At 30.4% G+C, this 25,516-nt stretch overlaps 3 protein-coding genes across 5 annotated transcripts; all 3 read right to left on the bottom strand.

The window, feature by feature from the left end:
• Positions 1 to 1,702: 1,702 nt before the first annotated feature.
• Positions 1,703 to 5,429, bottom strand: LOC132703132 (isocitrate dehydrogenase [NAD] subunit beta, mitochondrial). 2 transcript variants are annotated; one of them, XM_060672216.1, is made up of 5 exons: positions 5,286 to 5,429; positions 5,130 to 5,189; positions 3,569 to 4,159; positions 2,821 to 3,030; positions 1,703 to 2,214 (listed from the first exon to the last, which is right to left on the bottom strand). In XM_060672216.1, exons 1-5 carry the CDS (start codon positions 5,325 to 5,327, stop codon positions 1,972 to 1,974), a joined length of 1,146 nt encoding a protein of 381 aa, XP_060528199.1. In that variant the 5' UTR covers positions 5,328 to 5,429; the 3' UTR covers positions 1,703 to 1,971. The 2 variants fall into 2 exon arrangements, with proteins under 2 accessions (XP_060528199.1, XP_060528200.1); XM_060672217.1 differs by having other exon boundaries at positions 3,569 to 4,156.
• Positions 5,430 to 6,402: 973 nt separating this feature from the next.
• Positions 6,403 to 11,462, bottom strand: LOC132703892 (REPTOR-binding partner). The gene is made up of 4 exons (XM_060673408.1): positions 11,208 to 11,462; positions 7,534 to 7,621; positions 6,746 to 6,867; positions 6,403 to 6,687 (listed from the first exon to the last, which is right to left on the bottom strand). The coding sequence occupies exons 1-4, from the start codon at positions 11,250 to 11,252 to the stop codon at positions 6,586 to 6,588; spliced, it is 357 nt and encodes a 118-aa protein (XP_060529391.1). The 5' UTR covers positions 11,253 to 11,462; the 3' UTR covers positions 6,403 to 6,585.
• Positions 11,463 to 13,600: 2,138 nt separating this feature from the next.
• LOC132703523 (AP-1 complex subunit gamma-1) lies at positions 13,601 to 24,401 on the bottom strand. Of its 2 annotated transcripts, XM_060672840.1 has the most exons (15): positions 24,234 to 24,384; positions 22,885 to 24,075; positions 22,768 to 22,829; positions 22,572 to 22,713; positions 20,030 to 20,218; positions 19,659 to 19,974; positions 18,810 to 18,905; positions 18,482 to 18,661; positions 18,044 to 18,409; positions 16,692 to 16,851; positions 15,919 to 16,105; positions 15,364 to 15,595; positions 14,660 to 15,097; positions 14,512 to 14,604; positions 13,601 to 13,801 (listed from the first exon to the last, which is right to left on the bottom strand). In XM_060672840.1, the coding sequence occupies exons 2-15, from the start codon at positions 22,902 to 22,904 to the stop codon at positions 13,700 to 13,702; spliced, it is 2,583 nt and encodes an 860-aa protein (XP_060528823.1). In that variant the 5' UTR covers positions 22,905 to 24,075; positions 24,234 to 24,384; the 3' UTR covers positions 13,601 to 13,699. The 2 variants fall into 2 exon arrangements, with proteins under 2 accessions (XP_060528823.1, XP_060528822.1); XM_060672839.1 differs by lacking the exon at positions 22,885 to 24,075 and having other exon boundaries at positions 24,234 to 24,401.
• Positions 24,402 to 25,516: the final 1,115 nt, after the last annotated feature.

Here is a 25,516-nt window from a genome sequence, read left to right as displayed (position 1 = left end):
AATATGTACATAGGAGGGTACATATAAATACATATTCTTATTTACCTACCACATATAAATAGTTTTTATGTATGCCTAATATATTTTTTGTTTTGTAATGTGTTCTTTAATATATCTAAAAATAGGGATTTCTAGTTTATGAGTATTTGTTGATTTTTGTATATTTAAAATGGTAGAATGCTGTAAAACACAAAGTTTTATAAGTAAATCGTTTTGTTGGCTAGTTTTATGTATTTATGTGTAACAATATTTAATTAATATATGTATTTCAAGATAATACATAAAAGCCAAACTTGATTGGAATAGTATTATTTGACCCTGCCCTACGCTACTTGCCAATAATTATTAAATAAGTACTAAAACGATTTAATGTTGACATTAAATGAAAATAACGAGTGATTATCCAAACAAAATGCTATATTAGCTACTCAAAATACTCAAAGTCCATCCAAACTCGGGTCAATTTCAGATTACTTCCATGCATTCAAATAGTAAACGCGCCAATATAGGACTTAGCTACGTCACAGTCAGCGAGTTTTCGCATTGCACTTGCGGACGGATTAGGCAATCCTATTAGGTTTACAATTCTTGGGTTTAGTCTAGACACCTGTTGCTTACTGTGGTCCAGATGTTTACTGCAGTCATTTTTCAATTGTTTCATTTTGAGTACCTAAGCCTATGAAGACAGGATTTTTCCTTTTTTCGTTAGATTTTTTAAAATTACTTTTACATGACTGATAAATTATAAATTTAATTTCCAAATAATAAGCTATACGAAGGTTTCGAATTTTCGAAAAAACAAGGAGCATCATTTTGAATATTTGAAATGCGCATACTAAATGTCCTATCTCAATAATTACTTTTATGGTCGCTTCAAAACTTCCTGTATTACCAGCATTGGGCAGTCCCTTCATAGAGTGAGAACCTAAAGTCCGTCGCACACCCCTCTAAGTTTTTAAATATTTTTTATATTGCAATGAAATTTGGGATTGGATTATATGAAACAATTCTTTATTTTTGTGGAAAATGGCATTTCCATAAGTCAAAATGGCATAGTTTCCGTTTATTATTTTTATAGAGTAGTGTAACACTTCTAAGAAACGCGTCTTTTGAATAGTGACAGGCAGAAAACCACAGCGACCAAAACTCTCTTACCGCCAGTTGTCTAGGAAAAGAAATTATGAAAAGCTGTCATTTTGACTTACGACTTTATAAGTCAAGAAAATGTCATTTTCAGTAAAAATCGAGAATTGTCTCATATGCCATCCAAAATGTATGGCAATATGCGAACCTATTTTGGATGTAGGACGCCTAAGGTCTTATTGCTTGAAAGCGAGTTTTTAAATAACTCAGACATAGGCACATTTTCAAAACGTTTTTAATAACATAGCCTTCATTGCCCTACCCGACAAATGTAGAAAAAATTGTACTTATTTATTTTTGAGCGAATTGAAGTTTGTTTTACTTCAATTAAATTATACATTAACATATTAAAAAATAGCAACTACAAATTTTTAGATACACTTTGTGATTTACAAGGTACCTTGTCTCGGAATTTTTAAATTTTTCATTAAGATTTATCTCGGAAATACACACTTTTTTTAAAAAACAAATTTAGGCGACAAGTGTAAATTATCTAAATTAATTAATTAAAAAGCAATTAAACATTAATTTTACTTTTACAAAAATAAAACCACACATGTAACAACACTGCATAATTTACTCAGGTCCATAACAACAAATATAAATAACAGGAAATATACAATAATACTAAATGGTCTGCATTTTTAAAATAAGTATAACACAACAATAAATCGTTTTGTTTTGCGAAACTTTTGGATAATTTTTATGCAAATTACATCTTATATTTAGTAAAGGAGCATTTATAAAATTATATAAATTACGCGTCAAAACAATCAGCAGCTAATCCCTAAGCATAGTAAGATCTAGAAAAATATTTACCAGTTTTTATCAATTTTTTGGTAATTCGAGACTTCCAATAACAGCATATGTAAACTCTTGAGTACTGGATTGTCCACCAATATCCTTTGTACGAACTTTACCATCTTGCAGAACTTTTTCAACCGCATTTCTAATCATTTCACTATAAAAGGGCAGGTTTACATGTCGCAACAGTTTTGATGCACAAAGCAACATTGCAGTAGGATTGGCGACATTTTTTCCAACAGCTTCTGAGAATGTGTGACGGGCTCCCTGGGGAAAAAATCAGCAATCAGAAATTATAGAAGTTGGAATAGTGCGACTGGACCAAAAATGGTAAACCAGAAAAGGATAGGTATTTCTCGTCAGTGTCGAGTTCGCCAAAGGTTTACTGACTGCAAAGGATTATGGCTTGTTTGTTTATAAGGGATTCAAACAGCATTTATATAACGATTTAGACTGCTCAGTCCTAACATATATTACATATAGTATAAGTTATATTGTTCTGTAATGAAAAATTGACTTTCACACACATTTTTTACATTAATAAGTACGACATGCAACTTGTTTCAAATTGTTGCTAATTTCTGTATAATCCCAGTTTCAAGTTGAAGGTTTTGTAATATATATATATATATATATATATATATATATATATATATATATATATATATATATATATATATATATATATATACATGATGACACTATATTCTGGGATATCATCCGTTCGCTCGTTGAACTCCGACTAGAATCCTGCAGTGTTCGAAGTGTTTTCGGAGCGCGAGCATTAAAGATGCCAAGTGAGATTTTGGCGAAACGTCTGCAGGATTTGCAGGATTCCAGTCCATTCAGTTAAAAAAGAGGACATTTACTTACTGGTTCAAATACAACACTTTCCGCGGAGTAAGAAGAGCCAGATACCACGCCTGCTCCACCAACAAGACCAGAGGCTAAATTGTCTACTATGTTGCCATAGAGATTGGGTGTGACCATGACATCAAACTGTTGTGGATTAGAAACCATTTGCATTGTACAATTATCCACAATCATTTTTTCAAATTCAATTTTAGGATACAACTTTGCCATCTGCAAAAAGGTACAAATTGTATTTGGAAAAAGTTGATAAACTCCTGTCTACATATTACATCAAACTTACAAAAAGGAGGTATTTTATAAGTTGATGGTTAATAGTTTTACAAGTTTTTTCATAAAATTTGTATGATAAAATATTACCAAAAATGCACACAGCACAGACTAATTAATCAATGACGATTTTGGTACAAAAACCAATTAAAACGTTTAAATATAGCCTAGCCAAAATATAAGTTGTTTGCATGCAATGAAAATAATTATCATTATGCAGGGTATCTCATGAGTATCTTACAGCATTTAATTTTTTATTTCAAATGATACATAGGATATTTTATTTCATTTTTGGATTTCTGAGAAAATTTCATGGTATATTCCGGCATTTTCTTTTGAAAAGAGGCTAGGCAGTTGATCAAAAAAATGCAAAGCTACAAACTTAGAAGTTGCTTCATGCAATTTTTGTTGTTAATCTTAAACATAAAAACAATTAATTTAAACTCATCAATTTTATTAAAACAAACTGCAAAATTGTTACCTCTTCACAACTTCTCAAAAAAAGTCCATCTCCCAGTTTCATAATATTGGCTTTATGCACTGCAGTGACTTTCTTTCTATTATTTTTAATAGCATAATCAAAAGCAAATTTGGCGATCCTTTGGGATTTTTTGGCTGTAACAATTTTTAAACATTCCACAACACCTTTTACACTCTCATGTTCAAGAGCGGAGTACTCTCCCTCCGTCTGTTCTCTGATAATAACACAGTCAATATTGCTGTGACGGCATTTAATGCCTGGTAGTGATTTAACATGAACCACATTAGCATATAAATCCAATGCATTTCTTAATTTCATATTTAAAGTTTGTAATTCCCCTGTATGGGAATAGTCTGGTGTTGCCAAAATTCCTTTCAGTGCAACCCGATTTTTACTAATAGACCTAGCAACTTCCTCCAATGGTGCGCTCAAAGAAGGATTGACTTCAGAAAAGAAATATGATTCCCAATCTACAGGAACACCTGCTGCTTTAAAAACTTCTTGGACTGAATATACTAGCTCTGGCCCTACACCATCTCCAGGAATCAATGTGGCTTTTATCCTACTGTCAGGTCGTTCTTCAATATGCTGCTACAAAAACAGTCATATTAAACCAAATTAAATTCAATTCAATTAATTTTATTAATTCAAGGGTCCCACACTATGATAATATCCTAAAATAAGTAAAATAACAAAAATTGACAGTTTTTATCTATTTTTAACACAAATTGAGTATGGCTAAATATACATAATTAGTTTGTCCTGAGAGCAACTTGTAGCAAGTATCTGGTTAGCAAAACATAAGGTTGAATTTGTGGAGATTCGCTTACCTATCTTCCTTTTTCCTGATTTACACCGAACTTTTTCAAAAATTTGAGGAAGGGGGCACATATTGTACCTTCATATAAAGCATGAAATAAATGAATTTTGTATAAATATAAATAGGGAATATTATTTTTTTATTTTACAATTATAATATCTGAATATGAAAGTATGAAATGCCTTTTATAAACTGTTTGCTTAGAACCTGATAATAAAATAGCAATTTAAGTAAGTTTAAACATTTAAAATTATCCTAGATAATATACAGTCAAAATAATAATTAATTTAAGAAAAATGCATATACAAAAAAACTGAAGAAGGGTACTCTTTTAAACTGTTAATAATTATTACGCTGGTTGTAGGTATTCATGGGTATATGTGTCATTTCTTTAAATGGGATTATGTTAAAATTATATGATGCAGAGCTGTAGCAGTAAACGAGACAAGGGATGAGCATTTTTTCGATACCCGAAAGTTAAACCAGGCACTGAATATAAACTACCAATAGACAAAGGCAAATCCAATGCCCTTGTCTACAATAACTATTTCTAAGAAAATTATAGGTACAAATTTTTCACTCAGGGATAATTAGTAACATTGAGAGCTCTTAGTATCAAACGGCTTTTTTTCAAAAAGTGAAGCATCTATACCTAACTTCTACTGTAAATTAAAATAAAAATTGGCAAGGACCATTTAGTTTCACTATAAACTTCATGTACTAATTTTGCCACATACATACCGCAGCATTTTTGTCGGTCAATGCGCTGTGAAAATTTCTTAAAGAAGTTGTTTGAAGTGTCTAAAAAACGAAAAAAGAAACCGTTAACATTCATCATGCGTTATATCACTGATTTTGTAACCTAAACATATTTTGTTGAAATTAAAAACAACTCACTTGAATAAAAATTTTTTGACAATTTCTTGTAAGAAGTGACATTACGATAATATTCTGTAAATAATTATACTATTTGCAGTATGTTCTAATTAGCTTTAACTTATTAAGTGGTAATATCGCCACAACATAGAACAAACCATAGAATAATGCAATAAACATATCAGTTCAGACCGTATACAATACGGTCAATGCCATAGAATATTAAAGAAAGTTTAAAATAAAATGTCACTTTTTTAACTGATTTGGAATGCTGCCTGGAATACCTATATAGCCCACTAGAGATATAGAGTTCCTGTCTGTGCAGATAATACATGAACTTTTTTTTTTGAGAGAGTCATTCAAAATGCGCATGCGCTAGATTTAAACTCTTTTTCCCAATGGCATTGCGATATTCAACAATCATCATGGCCGCTGACAGATCGTCAATAAGTTTGGATTCGACTTTTTCAATTCAGTATTGTGACAAAATATGCCTAACTCTCGCTAAATGTTTTGTGAAAACAAGTTTGCGGAAATCGCTGTTTAGAAAAAACATGACGCAAGGTGTAGGTCAATAACTTGACATATAGAGGCATGCGCGGAAAATCATCACGTTATATACGAAAATATCGGCGTATCAATTTTTATTGTAATAGGACGGCTATATTATCTGATAAATATATTAAATATCTGAACATTCAAGAACAGTAAACCTGGAGAGCGTCTGCTACTGCTAGTAATTGTCATTGTGCTATTTTGACTTCCAAAGCAATAAATTTCGGTATGAAGGCAGATTTCTATTGGAAAAAAATGTAAGTAATACTAAAACTTTGGATTTAGTATTGGTAGTGGTCACGCACCCCATTATTAACTTTTGTAATTTCAAATTTTTTTCTATAATCCATACCAATAAAAAAAATTAAAAGCCTCTACAATAATAATAAATTGCGTTTTCTCTTACTGCTTCATGTAACACAGTTTGACTTTATATATATATATATATATATATATATATATATATATATATATATATATATATATATATATATATATAATGCCTAATAAAACAATTGCATCCCCAAAGTCAATTTCATTTTGACAGACAGAATGGATTAAGGGCAATAAAACAAACAAAAACTTAATAAAATATGTTGCATCCTTTAATTTTTTCATGTGTGTTAATACAAACTTTCATATCAATAATATGAAATTTATAATAACTACTTAACAATGGGTATTAAGATTGTAATATTACTTAATTTAAAACAGAAATAACTACAAAAAAGAGCCCAAATATCACAATGTTATACGTAAGAGGAAGTTAAAGTTCTTGTTTAAAATCTTCAATTGTAGTATCCTCCAATAGTGCATGTATCCCTTCAGGTATTCGCCCTTCATCAATTTCCTTGGCCAAGTGTAGATACTGTAATCCAATATTGAAGAATGAGATAATTATTATTAATGATTATAATACGCCTTGCCTTTTCTAATTCCTTTTTTAATGCAAAGACTGCCTTTTCTCTGTCTGCTACTAATTCTTCTAGGTATTGATATCTTAATTTTTTACGAGCTCTACATTCCCTGGCACTTTGACGACTGCGTTCTGTAAAACAATACATTTGCTACATTATTTTATCAAAAATGCATGTTCGGGACTGCCCATTCTCACAACCTTGTTGTCTTGCTTTTCCTCTTGAATGAAAAGGAGAAAACTAGGAAATTAATAATGCAATTTTTTTAAATTGCAGTGGTTAATTTATTGGGAGATTTTCACAGGGTCGAATTTTCAGATTAGATTTGTTCACCCAAATAAAAAAAAAAGATCTTAATTGATTATTTTTATGTGTAAAAAAAAATATTAACCTGGCATTAAATCCAAAACAATTATACCTACCATTTCACTGCGAGGTAAATCGTATCGAATTCTAAATAAATAAATAAATGTCCACATTTATAACTTTCAAGAAGAATTAGAGTGGAAACATCTCAAAGTCATAATTGAACATTATATGTAGTTATATAACATTAGTTCCGCCAAATAGCTGTGTGTAGAGGTATTTTAATTTTATGTAATATTGTATAGAATTGTAGGTCTTTTAATTTTATATAATATATAGAATATGCAAATATAAGTAACCGTGATGAATTAATAATAAATTTAAACAATAACTTTTATTTTTTTCTTTCATATAAGTACTGAAAAGTGAAAAGGATTCAACTCTATCACAAAAATAACCAAAACGGACTATTTGTGTCTAAATGTACCTACCCAATTTGGCTTTCATGTCAACTTTATCGGCGGATTTTCTTCCCGGTTTGCGACCTCTCTTGCCCGATTCCCTGCGAGGGAGTCCCTCCTGAAATGAAAATTAAATAACTATAATTTATTTGTTTTTCATGAAATATTTGTATATTGAATTTAGTTCTCATTTATGGTCAATGGGCCTAAAGCGTAGTCCATACTTGTATTGTAATTTATAGTATAGTAATTTCATTTTTATTTTTTTAAATTTAATTTAATTAATTAATTAATTGATTAATAAGCGTCCGAAAGTTATCACTTTAAAACATTACCCACAATCTCTAGCCACTTCGGATATTTCCGGTATTTGGTAATTGGTTTGGAAGCGATCGGATAGTTTCGGTAGAATTTAACCACACAAATTTTAATTAGTTTTTTTTTTGTCTAAGGAATTAATGAAGAATTGTTGTTTCTGTTTTTAACAATTATATTTTATGTGTGTGTACATATATTATTATATAGTGTTATTAATGCCAAATACCATATTAAAGGTTTTAGAAAATTAAGAAAGATCTGTAAGCGGTTAGGGTTAAAACGCAAACTTTTAATGTTTGATATATGCACTATTCGTCTTTTTTTGTCCTAAAAGTTTTCCCAAAAGGAAAAAAATTGTAAGCCAATTTTTTATTAAATCCTACTACTATTAAAACTTTCACTTTGTAAACATTACAATTAGGTTTCAATTGTTTATCATAGTTGATAAAAATTTAAGTTAGTTAAAAAAACCGCCCCGCGGTTTTTTTAACTCCCTACGCTAATTTTATAAGGACGTTAAATGCTATTTATCTGCTTAAAATTTGTGACTACTATAAACAGAAATTTTTAAAACATTTTCCATGTTTTCGAAGTTTGATTTCTTAAGAGATTTGATGAGGTTAAACCTCGGTCAAAATACTATTAAAAAAAAAACATTATTTTTGGATTGCGAATTTACAGTCCAGCCTTCGTAGCCAATTGTTTGAAAATTGATTTTTTCACATCCAACCAATTACAAATTCGTAAGTTTATATTTAACATAATCTTTACTGGTGGACTAAAAACAAAGGTTATTTATTAAAAAAAAGAAGTACTAAAGGCATCAGGAAATGATAATTATGCTGATAAATAATTACTTTTACCGGTGGTAAACGATATTTCCAAATTAGTTTTGTTCGGTAGTTATACATATTTTTGAAGAAAAATATAAAAAATCGCTTTAGTTATAGTTTCGGTTGGTTTAGATTTCACTTGGTATATTACGCACTTACCTACATACATCTACAGTGCAATAATTAATTGTGCATATACTACGTTATGTTGTGCCTTGTCAAGCTATGACAAGCTCTTCTAATATAAGTGTTCAGATGAAGTTTAGAAGCAATCTAATATTTAACTCATCCACCTGAGTTAGCATAATAGAGCATACTAAACAAAGTTTGAAACACACCGCGGTAATATGACCAAAAAAGAAGTAGTTTCGAATTACTAAAATAAATTTTAAAAAAGGGAACAGCTAGGTCGTCAGTATGGTTATAATCCAATTGAGCTTCTTGGTAATCACAAAAGAAACGTACTTAAAATGCAGCGACGATTTACTATTCTTTACCGCGACAAAAAAACTTTAAAAACAAAATAATTCTAGTAACAATTTATTGCTCACCGTTGGTCCTTTTTAAATGCGTAGTTTAACCAACGCCGACACGCAGTGATGTGGAGAGACGGAATGACGACCACAGTGCTGTATTGCAATGTTGTCGAGTCACAACAATGTATCGTTTTTAATGATTTACCACGATACCATAAAATAAAAAATACTCTACACCTCTAACTAAAACGACTTTAGCTACTAAAAAAAAATAACTGTATGCCACTTGCGTTAATTTCGTCAAATTATTATACCCGAAGCCCATAAATGTTAAATGCTATTTTATCGTGTGCTGTTTCTGTAATGCAGCGAAGGAATCTAATTAAAGTCCTATAATCCAAAATCAGATTTCATCCATAATAATAATTATAGCATAGCATTATAGGTATAGTAATAGGAAACTTCAGATTATACGCAAAGCTACCCAAATCTAGAGTCAAAAACATACGCTAAAGGTTGTAATGATAATGGTACAGAAAAGGGTACATGGAAAGTTTTAAATTTCTAGTAGGTATTTTTCTATTTTGGACTTTAAGTCACGGCAACCTCGCTAGTGGTAAATGCGAATCGGTCGACGACAGCAACGTTGCCAAGTTTACTCTGGATTACTATCGAGTCCACTATTATAAAAAAATTTCAAAGTTGCAACCCTAACGACGTTTTCAATTCAAATCAATATTTTCCGGATTACTAAAACTCTAGTTGACTTTGAGGGGGAGGCTAGACTACATGCGGGTGGTAAGAATATGTAGAAAGTGTACATAAATCCATTTTTAAAATATTAATTTGTTTTTATTTTAAACATTTTTTTTTCTAATAAGTTGTATCCTTTTGATTGTTGTGTTTGTTTGGTCATTGATTTGGCAGGAGATATGAGTGAGCGGAGAAATATATAAACTTATTGGCATCCTATATGGTTCAAATAATTCACTGCGAAGTGTGACGTGACTATCAGAACTGATAAGTTTCGAAGTACCATCAATGGCTAACATCTATAGAAAGAGGATTGCTACCAGACTCGTGGTCAAAGTACCCAAAACGTTCGAAGTGCCTCGCGAAACAAGCTGGCATATTAAAGCGACACTTTGCGCACGAGTGATCAGTGAATATTTTGGTATTTTAGTGTATTTAAAGATTAATTAAATTAATTCGAAAGAAAGAAGTGAGTTTACAATTAATTAAAGGGGGCACTACCGCGAAAGATTTCCATACAATAAATCTTAAAATTTATTCAACAAGTGGCAACAACGCTTCACCCTGATGTTTTAATAAAATTGTGAAAGGAATTCCTGATGCTTATAGTAAGCGCGAATTTGCGCGACTTGCAGTTTTCAAGCTTATAATATCAATAACAATAAATACTTATAAATAACGAGAAAAATAGGGGACGTAAGAACACAACAAAAAAGCAATATCTAGATATATACCTACCATTGGAAATATCTCAGTGTCTATACTTCTGCAGTCCTAGTTTTTAGTAATGAGAATACTAGAGGCAAAATTAGCCACGGCGTTTTGATCATAAAGAAATGATTAAATGACATTTGCGGTTAGTGTCCTATAAGAATTGTTATTTAAACTTAATGAATACATATTTGCTGGTAATTGATCAAAATGAACACGAAGTAGGTATGTTAAAAAAATAATCAATGTTTTAAAACTGGAATTTAAAGTTGAAATCCTAAATAAAGTCGATTAGCTGAGCAGATGCAGAAACTAAACATGCAGTTATTTAAATTGCGCGCGCAATTGTTTTCTATAATTGGCGCGGCCTACCTATCATCACGCATGCTCCATTTTATTTCATATCATATAACCCAAAAGCGCCTCTTAATTAAATATTTTTGTCTGCAAACATAAAAAATAATTTATTTAAGACTAACATTAATATAATCCTTTATCTACTTATTGGAAAAATTGAGGGATAATATCCGCTTTTGAGTATTTCGCTTTGGCCACTAAAGAACATTTATACATTTATATACTTAGAAAATTAATATTGTCATAATAAACTTACTGCTCCGGCATGTTCCTCAATCACCGACATTTCTTGATACTCCATGTGGAATTAAAATTTTCAACTGCAGCTAACAAATCAAAATAATTTGGAGCACAAATCACAAACTAACGTGTTTTCACTCTATTTACAAACATATACAAGGACAGTCTCCAGTTACGTCACAGCCGTTCGATATTTTGGTTATTTATGAGTGCGTGCAAGAATTGTCTCTGACAAAAACACGACACCAACTAATTTGATATTTGACATAAATTCTCGAGCGCGTTTGCGTTACGATCTTTGTTATTTGAATGAATAATGGTTGGTAATTCACGACGAAACGGACTTAAATTTTGGTGCATGCGCCAATCAAACAGGAATGTGGTTTATTTACAAATATTCACCAAAGTTCGTTTCGTTTTAGAATAACGTAACAGGGTTTTTCGTGTATTTTCGTACACTACCTACAGAGTAACTAATATAATAATATAATAGAAAAAATTATACACATATATTGGTTTCATGCTTTAGACATAAAACTTGATTTTAATTTTATAGAAAATGTTATTTTATCCAAGTTTTTAAAAATATGCTTCTTATTGATAGTATAAAATATATTATAGTAAATTTGTATTTTAAAAAAATGAAAAAAATATTTGCATTTTTTTAATCACTTCTGAGTGATCTAGTTATGGTTGTACCAGATAAAAAAATTGTTTTTTACTGCTATGACATTCAAATAATGTCCATATGTTACCGCAATTAAATAAAACCATTCCTATTATATTTACAAATTTATTTTCTATAAATTAGAGCATGAACATACCAAGCATAGGAGGAAAAAATAGTACAATAAAAAAAGAAAAATGAAGATACAACCTGGACGCAAAATAAATTTCCATTATGGTTTAATTGTAATGCTTTACTAAATGCAGTACTAGGGATCACTTACTCCAGTTTTACCCGGTCTTGTAAATATTATTAATGGTATTTTATTAATACTAAAAATTGCACCCCACCGATTTATTTTTAAAATATTCTATTTTTGTGTATTATTGTATATTATCTAATTTTGTAGAGGCACCTTTCCAAATATGATAAATAAATAAATATTATGTTCAAACTGTGGATAGTTGAGCAGACCTTCACCAAATTCCTTTATAAGGAAAAAATTAACTAAACTGCCTAATAATTATGCCTAAAGGAGTTGATTACATTTGTATGAATCACTGAGGCCACAATCCTGGACCTCGCCTTTTCGTCATTTATTCCAAGAATTTACATTATTTTGATTGTATTTTGTATATTTATTTAGGTATATAAAGTGTCTATACTTCAATGTAAAAAAATAGCCCATCCTCCCTGATGCTCTAATATATGGAGAGTGAGAGTCTAACTATTGTGTATAAAGTTTGCTAGACCATGTGATTAAAATGTATTGAAAAGTTTAATAAGAATATTTATATCAATTTAGAGCCATATAAAAACATTTTAAAGACTCTTTTGTAAATTGTTGTCAATTGTTTTTCAACTGTAGAGATATTTTGTGTACAACTTTCTAATAAACCAATGTTTAACATTGACTTTGATATATTTGATCATTATTTCAATCTCTGTGTGTGAACCTTTGAGATAATATAAATACAAAAAACTGCAGCAGAAGAAGAATCACTGCTGTCTAAAATTCGATCTAAACATGGCCAATAAATAAGTTTATCAATTTTCTTCAAATGCAAAATGAAATAGCCTCTCAAATACCCAACGCAAACAACTCTTGATTTGCACCTCTATATTAATATCAGAAAAGAAAGGTATATGGAAAATTACCTTGCACATAATTAAAAAAAAAATACGAAGAGAATTCAAAAATCAAATAATATATGGCGTGTTCCCAATTAATAAATCATTATGGAAGGTTGCATATAAATCTACAACAAGGTGTGTACCCCATCATCAAAATTCTTACAAATAAATATGTATTACATTGTAAATTCTCCCCACCAAGTTCAGTACAAAATATAAAATATAAAATCAACTTCTCTTCAAAACTGAGGTATTGTTCTCGGATATATCAGAAACCCCTTCATTATCTACATATTGTAATTAATTAAAATACTTTAAGAAATGGAAATGGCGAATGTGTTTTGTTGAGTACAACTGCAAATTCAAGAACATTTTTTACAAATTATTAAAATTTCTGTGATTTTTAACAGATAAAATTGAAGGAAATATAGGGCATTTTTTATAAGCAATAAGCTATCAGCGACATTTTTCATTGCTGCAAGATTTCAGTGATCACTAGCATTACAAAATTAGCTTTTATATTTAAATCTAATTAAGTACTCAGAATATTAAAATTATTTACAGTTCAGATAATCTCACTAAACCTTAACAAAAATATAGGGAAGGACTACGTATTTCAAATGATATAATTTCTCTCGTATTATTTACATCCAATAACAAAAAACAAAATCAGTAATATAACTTCCTTACATAGCTGTTTGCAGTAGTCATTCCCACAAATCAGATGGAAAATTATTAACTTCTGTCTGTTCAACAACTGGATTACCATCTACAGTGTAAGTCACCCGTATTCTCATCTTCAATACATTCTAAAATGAATGAATATTAATTAACACTTAATTCACTTCCAGCATGTAGAAAAACTTGCAGCTTATGCTACGGTTAATTCTAGTATTTTTGTGCTTTTTACTCAAGAACTTAAAGAAAGGGATAGTGACATGCTTTAGATGACTGACGATATTAACAATGCGACATAATTTTAATGACATTACATATTGACCTTTAAAATATATTCTTTTCCTCAAAAAACAAATCAAATGTTTATTAAATGGTAAAAGAAAATGGGGAATTTATCTAGGTCCAACTAAACCAAAAGTTTTTGTGATGGATCAAAATTTGATGTTCTATTTGGTGATAATGATAAACGAGTTTACAACACAAAACAATATTTTGGGAAAATTGACTCCCAAGTACATGAGTGGTATCACAATTTCCATTTTCCTAATTTCTCGAGTCCCTTTTTTCTTGAAAATGTTGAAATATGTTTAAGTTAATCAGCACACTCATAATCATGGGAGCTTTCCAAAAAAATATAGCACTATACAGCTATTAAAAAAAAAAAAACAATTTTATAACAATGAACTTTAATTAAAAACTGTAATTAGGTAATTAGCTGAATTAAATCTTTAAATGTTAAAGATCTTATAATCACTTATTTAATTTACATTAATTTTGTTTTCAATATATTATATGCGATGTATCTCAAAAACGAAAATAGCGAAAAGTAGCCACAACTTACCTGTGTCGGATTTGTAATTTTCAAGATTTGAGTTATTTTTCCATTTGAGGGTAATACTGTATCTGATGGTGACAACATTTGTATTTGGAATGTCTAAAAATAAAAGAAATTATGTGCACAAGAAATTTATTTATAGAAACTATCTTACCCTGGGAACAGCCGCTTGGAATAAAAATTCAGTCATGGTTAACTTTGTCTCATTGAGAGCAGTCACATTGATTGTTACAGTACTATTTTCTTTATTTCTTTCAAACATAAATAAAATTTTGAGACCATCTTTGTTAAATGCCGTTAAGGAAGACAAATTAACTGACTCATTTCTCAGATCATTACTAAATATATCCTCACTTAAAAAGTTGGAATTATGATTGCTTATTACAGGAAACAAATTGGAATTATTATTCTCCATTATGAGTCCTATATTGTTGCCTGTCCCATTCGTTGTAGCTTCATTTCCTAATGGTCCTAGTCCCAATAGATCTAACAAATCCTGATTAGAATTCAAGACAGGTTGAGGCGCAGGTGGTTGAGATGTCGATTTAATTATGTCTATATCATCAGTACCAAGCAGATCTAATAATGCACTCTAAAAGATATAATTTTATGGATTACAATACTATTGAAATAAAATGTCACAAAACAAATTGTTAGTTGTAAATAAAAATAAAGTTATAGACCTGATAAAACTATAATGTTTTCATTGCATACAAACATAATAGCATGGAACATATTTGTACTACTATTTGCAATTAGAAAAATCATTTAACTTGCAGGTACTCTATAGGCCAACAACTTGCCACAAGTCTTACTAAGTGCATTTGATATCACTGTTTAGGGAAAAAGTGTGCCTACCGATTCAACACTATCAGGTGGGCTTTCCTCCCCTGATTTTGGTTCAGGTTCAATATAATCATTAGACTGAGCATCCTCCAATTGCCGAACAACTTCCATGGGTGGCATCCTCTCTAATAAGGCCGGTCTGAGATGATCATATTTGCCAAACAACTGCGAGAACTCTAGACCTCTTTGTTGTAGTTCAATATGTAAACTCGAACAATAAGACCTTATGATTTGTTGAATTTGTCTAAAAATAGTCTCATAAAAATATACAGAAAAGGAAAGTCCATGGAATTTAAAATGTCCCTAAAAAATTATTGCTAATTATTTGCTGTAGTTAGTTAGAATAGACAATGAATATTATTCAAGTGCAAAAAAGATACACCCAGGTTTTAAAGGAACAAAAGCGGGTCAGTTAAAGTATTGCACCATTATCAACTCTTAATCGTTCAGTTCTGGTGACATTACTTGCGACGAGGAACATAGCTTAGAAAATGCATTTACACTAAAGTTAAACTACACAGGGGTTTGTTGCTGGCACTAGCATGTCGCAGAACTTTTTCAACTCACCCAATTGTATTTATAAATCTAGTACTAAGCTTTGTAATGGACATCAATGCATATTGTTTTGTGGTAGGACTGTTTTGAGGAGACCATAGAAGTCTTTGATAAATTGTTATAACTTCTTCTTCAGACACTCGTTCCATGCCAGATTCTTCATTGTTACATGTCTGCAGCAATAGATCGCCATATTCCCCTAAAATGTTTATCCACAAAAATCAGAATAAAGTCAAGAAAAAACTAAATTGGACAAAGTTTCACATTTTAAGGCCTAACAAAATGTGTTATAGCTACGGAAATATTTTATTTTTTCCTTCTTTTACAGTTTTATTTTATTTAATTTTAATAAAACAGGCATATCCTATATTTCCTTAATTAAAATGAATTTATTCAATTTCCAAAGAAAAAAAATAACAACTTTTCTTTTATATGGGCTGGTATAGAAATAAATTTAATTTAATTTAATTTTTTATAATTTGTTTTATTTTAATTTTCCCCCAGAAAGAATCAGCGGAACAACAGTCTCTTTATAGTACTTTAACTACAATTAATTTTAGATCCCAAAGTTTTCTTGAAAGTGGTAGAGCATGATTCAGTAGAAATATTAAGAGATTGTTGAACTTTCATTGTCTTTATTTTCGATCAGATGTATCACTACTCGTAAAGACAATGGAAGTTTGACAATCTCTTAGTATTTCTTAACGTAACCAAAACATACTGCGCTTTGCTTTTGATAAAGAAACTGTTAAATGAATAGTGTCCTGAAAGCCAACAAAACTAACCAATTGCCCACACGGCAACCTGAGTTAAAGGCTGCCTATTTTGAAGATCTTCTGCTAGAGCCTTATACAGTTGGTGGGTCATATATGATTGCTGATCTGTGCTTTCTGATATCAGCTGAATTGTAGAAACTATTACATCGTCTCTTACATAATTTCCAGCCTGCAAATTGAATAAAGATTTTTAATTAAAAATCAATTTAACGAGTTTGGAAAAAGACGTTGAAGGTTTTTTGTATAAAACAGCAATTTGGTGTAAAGAAATCTGTCTAGACTTTTCACGAAAGTTATATAGGCTGTGGGTACACTAATTATTAAAATTGGATGAGGAATTTTTTGTTTATTTAAGAAAATTTTGTCGAGTCACAAATGATCCAAAAGTCGGGGCGTGATAGTGTTTATGGACAGATCAATTTTTACAGTTTATGTTTGAATGAAACTGAAATCAAAAAGATTCGGTTCAGCCCAAAAAATTTCTGTGTCAAACATATTAAATGGATTACTTAAACAAAAATTAGAATAACATGTGTTGAATTTGAAAATAGTTGTAAATCGTATGTGTTTAAGGACTATTGGATTGGATTGGAATATTGGATTAGTTTAAGGTGGTATTAATAACCGAAATGAGCAAGTCCATCAAAATGACTTGTAATACCCCCAAATAAGAAAATTTTCTTTCATGTTAGACTCCTTAAAATTAACATGAAATTCAAGAAATTCAAACAAAAAAAATATCCATGTCATGCAGATAGTTAATATAATTTTAAATAAATATAAATAAACAAATTGCTTATACAAAAATTCGAATAATATGTATTAAATTTGAAAATAGTTGAGAATAGTATCAGTGTTTAAGGGCAGGTATATTGGATTAGTTTAAGAAAGTTAAAGCAAAAACAATGACATTAAATATATACAATAAATTCATAGTTAGGAATATTTATATATATTCTAAATATTTATAATATACCTTATTGACGATACTGGTATTTTTGTAAGTAGACAGGTTTCTTTTAAAGCTTCTTGATGAATAAGTCCTCTACTGATTAAAGTTTTTCACAGCCTGTTTTGACCCACACCTGCCTTATCACTCAAATAAGGATAAATAGGTACTAGCATAATAAATGATATAAAAGAACAAAATATATTCCTCAAGGTCTTTCATAGTGTAAAAAAAAATGAATTTATTTAAGTACTTTCCAAATACAAATTAAATTCATAATTTAAAAGTTGGTCAAAAAACAGGCAGGCATTACATTAAAAAATAGAAATAAAACTATTTTTAACCAGATTTATGTAAACAAAAAGTATTTCGCTGCCTGACAAAATACTTTTGCTAAATTTTGCCCACTCACCGCCACAAGCACTTTGAATAAAGTATCCAAATGCCATCTTTTATTTGGCGCAAACCTTTCAGCAGCTAATACTATGCCACTGGAACATTGAGCCTTAAATTCTGGATCAGCCTTCTCCAAGAATACTAATAATTCCTTTATCATAGTTCTAATATTTTGGGAATTAATTAGGGCAAATGATAACTCCATTGCTCGTCTACGAATCGATACATCTGGATCCTTAAGACATTCTAATATGGTTGAACGATGTCTTTGAACAGCTGATGTATCAACGTGCACTGTCCTTAAAAGTGTGTTTAGTGCTACATATCTAATATTTTTATCATTATTTAAAAGAAAGCGGCCTAAAATATTCACCGCTAAAACCTAAAAGAGTACAATAGTTTTAATAGATTTTTGGCTAGCGGACAAAAATATTCAAATTATTCACTCACTTACCCTCAATCCGCCTTCTGATTTTATATCCATTATGGATAAAACCGTCTCATATAAAATAGTGTTTCCTACATTTTTACTTGTTTCAGTGTTGGTAGCAACTTGTGCCAAGGTATCATTCATTGCTTCTGAAGTATCAGTATCATTCATGCCCAAAATACGCAGTAGCTTTAATATTTTAACCTGCAACATGTAAACAACATTTTTTCAGCTGTTCCTTGTTGAGTTCACATTAAAAAACTAAAACACCTTATGTTCAACTTACAGCAAAATATAGAAAAATGATCAGCTGGTAGAAGCTAAATTTTACGTTTTTAAATAATAATGTTACCTGCAGAAAAGGGTCGCTCACACCAGACACATCATGCTCTGGAGAATACCCAGCAAGTATTAAGTTTTTCAATATTCTCACTAAATTTGGAACTATCTGAAAAATTAAAGGTAAACAATATATATAATACACACAATATCTACAAGCAATATTTTATCATAGAAGTCAATATATCCAAATATACAAAATATGCATCAGGAAACAAATTACAGCACTCCTAATAACTACAGATGTATAAATAAGCAACATGCAAATTTTAAGAAGTTCTTTATTGTCATTATCTGTGAAGATGTGTACTTTTTGTAGAAGAAAAAGGAGAGAAAGAAGAAGCAATTGGAACCTCAACAAAATAATTAATCTACACTCCAAGCTGGCGTTTTTTTTTTACCTAGCTCTACATACCTAATGAATACAAAGTGAAATAATGACATTTCATACAATACACTTAACCTCACCTAACATCAATACAATAAAGAAAATAATATAAATAAAAAACACTTTATCTGATAGCTTAGAGTTCCATTTCAAAAGCTATATTTATGGCTGGGTTTGGTTTCTGTCTTGTATTCATATTTATTGTAAAATTCAATTTCATTAAATATATCCATTACCTTTCATAAAAATCCCTAGAAAAATTAATTTCAAATGATAATGATAAAAAGGTAATGATAACTTTTTATTTGCTTTTAGTTTCATCCTTGAAATGCAATGGTTTTTTGCTATTCTGTGGATTGGCATGAAACAAAACTAACAAAACACATTTCATTATAAAAAGTTTGCTGAGAACAATATGTAGAATTTTTATACTAAATAAAACTAACAAAATTGTTCAAATTATTTCTAACATACTTTTTTAAAGTGACTCAAAGTGTCTGGACTATTTTCACACATTTCAGTAATCAATGTTACTCCTGTAATCAGAACGCCATGGTTTTTCTCTGATAACATACTCCTAGTAGCCGGTAGAAATATTTCCATTAATTCAGGTACCCTTTTTATAATCCGGAATGCACATAATGCAGCCTTTTTACGAATATAAGCATTAGGTGATTTCATTAACCGTTCTACTTCAGCTGCTAAATCTCTGGCCATTTCTGGTGAAGCAATGGCTCCCAAAGTGCACAGAGCCAGCCCCACAATAAATTGGGTTGTCGAATTTAAGTCACTGAAAATGAAGATTAGCAATAAAGATTACACACTACACAAAAAATGGATCTTACTTTTTCAAACAGTTTGTAATCAGTAAATGTACATCCTGTTTTTCATCCAATAATAACATAGCACCCAAGTATCCAATTCTTTTGTCGGTAAACCTTGTGCTAGCTATTAACTTTAAACACTCTAATTGTCCAAAATGTGCTGGATAACCCAACATATGAATATAAAGTAGCTTTGCAATATTTCGACATCTGAAATAAATTATATCAATGTTTTAAAAGGTGATCTAATAGTCTAAATAAACTCTCACTAACGGGGAACAAAATAGTCAATGTTAATATTTTTCTTTGAGATAAAGTCTAAAATAACAAAGTGTTTAGAATTACCAAAGGCTCCATTTCAAAATGCAATAAATGTGTTTTTTGAAAACGAGAGTGAAATGGTGCACCACTCTCTTGTCTGAAGGGGAGGCCAAGCGATACTTCTATCGATATTATAAAAGACATAAAATACACAGTGTTTGAAATTATAGGATCCGACTGGTTGATGCTGAAAACAAACTACTGACCGGGCAAATATGTATTTGTAATGGGCTTTTACACCAATAATTAGTGAATGGATATTTCAGCTTTGCCAACGACACTGTTTTGGTTTTTAACGATGCATTTCCACATGCCATACGGGCAAGAATAAACTCCGAGCTGAACAATTACCTGGTTTGTGGTTGTTACAAAAGAAAATGAAACTAAAGGCGATTTTTTTAAATAATAAATGACAGGCCAATCATTGTAGCGGATGTTTAACTAGGAAACCGTGTAATGTATACAGAGTGGTTCATAACTGTATTTTTTTCTGAAAAGTTGTATTTATGAAACTGTAATTTGTTACCGACACGTAACTTTGATATTTTAAATCGACTCCAGTAGAGTTTGAGCACTGGGCGTTTTAACCATTTTTACTGGCGAGTATTCAAAATTTACCTATTAATTAGATCATATTCAAAAGCTACAAAACTTTGTATTTTCCAGTAATGAGAATTTAACCCTAATAACTGGCCATACAGATTTCCTGATTTGCAAAAAAAAACTAGACTCTAGGCCATAGCTAATCTAAATCCAGAGGCACATTGAAGATCTGTTACGCGTGTTGTCATATAGAAGAATTATTTTAATGATTACTTTTGCTTAAAGAAATAATGCAATTGGTCATCTGTACAATCTATATGTGTGTCAAATCAGATTATCTGGGTGGCTCATTTCAGAGTCCCTTGACTGCTTTGACATAAATGTCCAACTTTGACAAAGTCCAATAGATATTTTGCAGCTTTGAAATTCTTGCAATAGGTAAAGAAAGTGTTACGTGTTTATGTAGCTATTTTCATTGCATACAGCACTTTCATACAAACTTCAAACAAAATCCCAGAGTTAAGACATACAAACGATTTGTTGGTGGAACTAACCTGGATCTGCAACTTAGTACAGTAAGTAGAATTTAAAAGTGTGGACTCAATTTCTTGAACTTGATATCACCTGATGCTTTTGGTATGCACTTAAAACTTCATAAATTTTAAAAATCATGATATTGTAAGTATTTTTATTGTATGATATGCAAAATCCATGCTTGCATTTACATATACATTCAACAATATAAATTCGTAGTAAAAACATAAAATGAAATATCATCAACTTAAACTCAACTGACATTTGACATAGAAAATTAAAATACCATAGTACTCTAATTCAATCAAAGATTCTTTTAATTTTTTTCTTGAAGTCCATTATTACTTTTTTCATACTGGGATTTAACTCATAAATTTGATTGAACACACATTTCTATCAATTTTTTTTGTTCTTAATGAACATTGTTACTGTAAACCCTTTGTTTTCATAGATCTCTTAATTTTTTGTAACAGTTCTGTTTCCCCTTCTTAAATCAAACCTGTTTGTTAGAAAAAGCTTCCACTTTTGATATGTTCTAATAATTACTACATACTGCAATTTTTAAATTCATTAAATCTAGGTCATTTGATTTCCTGATCATATTATTTTTTAGTTTTACTAGCAAATTCATTAATTCAGATTTCAGGATCCAGTACAAACTCCCAATATTGCAACTAAATTATTAATTCCAATTAGCCCTTTCTGTGTTAATGATCCACATTTCGTTTTTAGAGTCTCGGAAGCAAAACATTCCGAACTGAATATTTAGAGTACATAACACATACCCCCTCATTTTGATCCATGAATCTGTAGCCCTGAAACATTTAAAAAACTTTTAAAGCTGACAGAGTAGTGTTCTTTCCTTATTTATTTGATTTGCTCCGTCTCAAGTTTTGTCTCTTTTATATAATGAGATGCTCTCCCCTCAACAAATATATAAATAAATAAAACAGAGTGGCAAATATTAGTTATTCATTACATAGTTCATTATTGTCAGTTTTATCAGATATGTATTTATTTAACCAGCAACTTCTGCTTCCACAGATACTCTTATTATGACAATATCATTCTATTTAGACCTTAAACTAAAAAATGCATATACCATCACAAAAAATACTAAGCAGTAGAGAAACATAAAAGATCAGAATTATGTGGAAGAACATACCTCCAAACTGAGTCTTCTTCCCTAAATGTGCTTCTGATATATGCGCATTCTTTATTTACAACGCTTCGTTCTTCAGCAGCAGTTCTAGCAGCCCTAATTTGTCTAATCAGGTCACGAAGTCGCATAGGTGTAGGCATTCGTACTAGGAAGAAAGGTTACTAAACAATTTTAATTTGAGGAAAGCAAATAAGATTACCTTTTTCAATTGCTTCATTAACAACCTGCTTGATCGTAGCCATATTAAACGCTGGGTTAAATCTAAAATTAACAATACACAAGCTATACATAGAAATATTTGTAATAACATTTTTACCCATGCTCTGAAGCATTCATGGTATTTTCAGTAGTAATTCACACCTAAACACTGCACAAAGTAATTCGATAAAATAGGAAAATAAAATGGGTAATATTGATTGCTCTGTGAAACTATTTTGTAAAAGGTTACTGTTCTCCAAAATAATGCAAGTACCTATAAAATATCACCTTCGTATTTTGACATCGCCCACAGTATCATAGAAAAATAATTATTTTATCATTAATAGTGACCTCCATAGATTAAAGTTTGGTAACATCGGAAATTAAATCAATAAAAAATAAATAAAAAACTTTAATATTAAAAGTTATAACACATTAATTATCCCCGGTCCATTTAAATAAATCAATATATTGTACATTATCGTTATTTTCCTATTATAAAACAGACGGCAAATTAAGATAGCGTAGTTACGTCGACAATTTATTTCTGCCGGTTTAGTAGAGCGTTCCAGATGACTGTGACGTCACCTGGCCCATTCCAAACAACTTTTAAAAAATTTAAGATCTTTTCTGATTTTGAATACTTTCTGTTATAGAAAAATATAGCTAAAACGGGTGATTTACGGTAAGTCATAGACCTGATCATCAACCTTTGCAATTCACAATCTCGCCACCACTGAAGTTCAATTTTTAATAACTAATAAATGATAAATAAATTAATTAATTAATATGGATTTTATAGTTATATAAATTATAGAAAACATGTTTTCAAAACGTAAAATATACGGTTAAAAACGTTGTTTGTTATTGATTCTTTTTAGCTTAGATTTGTATGATATACAAATTTAAAAAGCCAAACGGAGTAAAAACTAAACACAGATGAAAAACCAACTTTAATTTGGTTAGGATTTGTTCTTTTTTAGTCTAACACTAAAATACTGAGTTAAAATTAATAGAAATGTCGTACAAAAAAAAATCATTCCAATTTGAACGTTCCTCCCTTTCGACGATAAAGTGCCATCTGACAACGTCGCGAAAACTTGCAATAAGTTGTGTTACATCCCCACCACTGTGGCCGCGGGGTATTTAGACACCATCACAAGGATATACTTAATCCTTAATCAAATACTGGAGCTGTTATTATGGAGGGAGGTGACTTGAGTATGATTACAACAATGTACGAAGAATTCTATGCCACCAAAGATTTCTGTTTAGAACAATTAGTTTTGCTCTAAAAAAATAACTGCTCCTACAAAAGATTTCAATCAGATAGCATTAGCTCGTTAGTATTTGCTTTTTCTATTGTCAATATTGTCATTCTATTGCTCGTAACTTACAGAACTTATCAGATCGTATACAACTCGCCTTGAATTATTAACTAAACGTTCTACAAAATTAGTGACCTACCTTCTGTTAGCCTCTGGTGGCAAAACACTCCAATCTGATTCATAGTATGGATACATATTCGGCGTAGGTATATTTGTGGAAGACGTATAATATACCGAAATGTAGATACATAACTTTGTATGTGAACGATAAACTAAACATACAAGTCATTCAAAAGAGATAAGAGCAGAATACACCTGATTAGCCATTATCTACGGGTAAATGTATTTTTTATTTATAACGATAGTAGGTGTAGAGAAAATATATCAGTTTATGTAAACAAAACCACATTAATAGTATATCATGCAACAAGTTTGAAAAACAACACTTTAATCACGACTTTATTTTGGCATCAATGGAGCTCAGCGGATCGCGTGTTTAATAAACGAGTGATTGAAGAAGTTTATCAACATGTTACATACCACTTTAGGTTCACATTCACCGAGTGACGTAAACGTGACCATGAGAACTGACAAACATCAAAATACCATCCGAAGTAAAAATCTACCGAAAACATCCGGTCGCTCCCAAATCCGTGACTAAAGTACTGTAAATGTCGCGCGACCATAGGTAATTGTGTTAAAATTGTTTCATTCTTGTTCATTTCAGTATGAAAACTGTGGTTTCAGCAATTTGAAATTTTTAGATTTAGATTTGGTTACAGGTAATGGGTAATCTTTAGGTTTTTGTTTCAGGTTACGATAAAAATACCGTGTTCTTCGAGACTCTTATGAACAGATCTGAAATTACAATATTTTTTATTTATTTTTTTGAAAATGTTGGCTGTTAGAGTTGAAAATAGAAAAATAGCTATTTGTCGATATTTTAGAAATTGTAACACAATGAGTTCAAAATTGATAGACCGAAGGTTAATCCCGAGTTAGCCTGGACGAAATTTGGTGAAGGTGCCGGATTATTCCACAAAACAAACAGTACAGAATTGGGAAATTTGTAAATGTCCTGGAATTTAAAATAGGCGGAAAATAATCACGAAAATCTCGCTGCAATTTTGATTAATTTTTAAAATTTAATGAAAATTTGTCTGGAAAAGATGTGATGTGTGTCAACATTAAGTTGGTAATTACTAATTACAACCACAAGACGGAATAAAAATAACTCCAAAGTTTTATAAAACAGTCCCCACAAGTTAACCAATAGCAAATTAAGAAAACATCTATTATAAATCAACTATCTACATAATATTTTGTATTGCTTTCCTAGGAAAATAGTTTAGGGTCATTATTGGAAATCAGTTTTAGCTTTCTAATGTGTTTTTAATATAGATTAACCTATCTAATGGGCAA

This window comes from Cylas formicarius, unplaced genomic scaffold, assembly GCF_029955315.1.
Source record: "Cylas formicarius isolate icCylForm1 unplaced genomic scaffold, icCylForm1.1 PGA_scaffold_6__28_contigs__length_40554024, whole genome shotgun sequence".
Lineage (NCBI taxonomy): Eukaryota > Metazoa > Arthropoda > Insecta > Coleoptera > Brentidae > Cylas > Cylas formicarius.
Note: the sequence above shows the minus strand (reverse complement) of the source record. Positions and strands in the feature narration are given on the sequence as shown.

Excerpts from the sequence above, each read along its gene's own strand:
- LOC132703132 (XM_060672216.1), bottom strand. The coding sequence starts at position 5,327 with ATGTCACTTCTTACAAGAAATTGTCAAAAAATTTTTATTCAA. Across the intron at positions 5,190-5,285 it reads GTCAAAAAATTTTTATTCAA|ACACTTCAAACAACTTCTTT; the intron begins GTGAGTTGTTTT and ends TTCGTTTTTTAG. Across the intron at positions 4,160-5,129 it reads TGACCGACAAAAATGCTGCG|CAGCATATTGAAGAACGACC; the intron begins GTATGTATGTGG and ends CTGTTTTTGTAG.
- LOC132703892 (XM_060673408.1), bottom strand. The coding sequence starts at position 11,252 with ATGGAGTATCAAGAAATGTCGGTGATTGAGGAACATGCCGGAGCA. Across the intron at positions 6,868-7,533 it reads TGACATGAAAGCCAAATTGG|AACGCAGTCGTCAAAGTGCC; the intron begins GTAGGTACATTT and ends ATTGTTTTACAG. Across the intron at positions 6,688-6,745 it reads TAAAAAAGGAATTAGAAAAG|TATCTACACTTGGCCAAGGA; the intron begins GCAAGGCGTATT and ends ATTGGATTACAG.
- LOC132703523 (XM_060672839.1), bottom strand. The coding sequence starts at position 24,289 with ATGTATCCATACTATGAATCAGATTGGAGTGTTTTGCCACCAGAGGCT. Across the intron at positions 22,830-24,233 it reads CCACCAGAGGCTAACAGAAG|ATTTAACCCAGCGTTTAATA; the intron begins GTAGGTCACTAA and ends TGTTAATTTTAG. Across the intron at positions 14,605-14,659 it reads TCCAAGCGGCTGTTCCCAGG|ACATTCCAAATACAAATGTT; the intron begins GTAAGATAGTTT and ends TTTTATTTTTAG.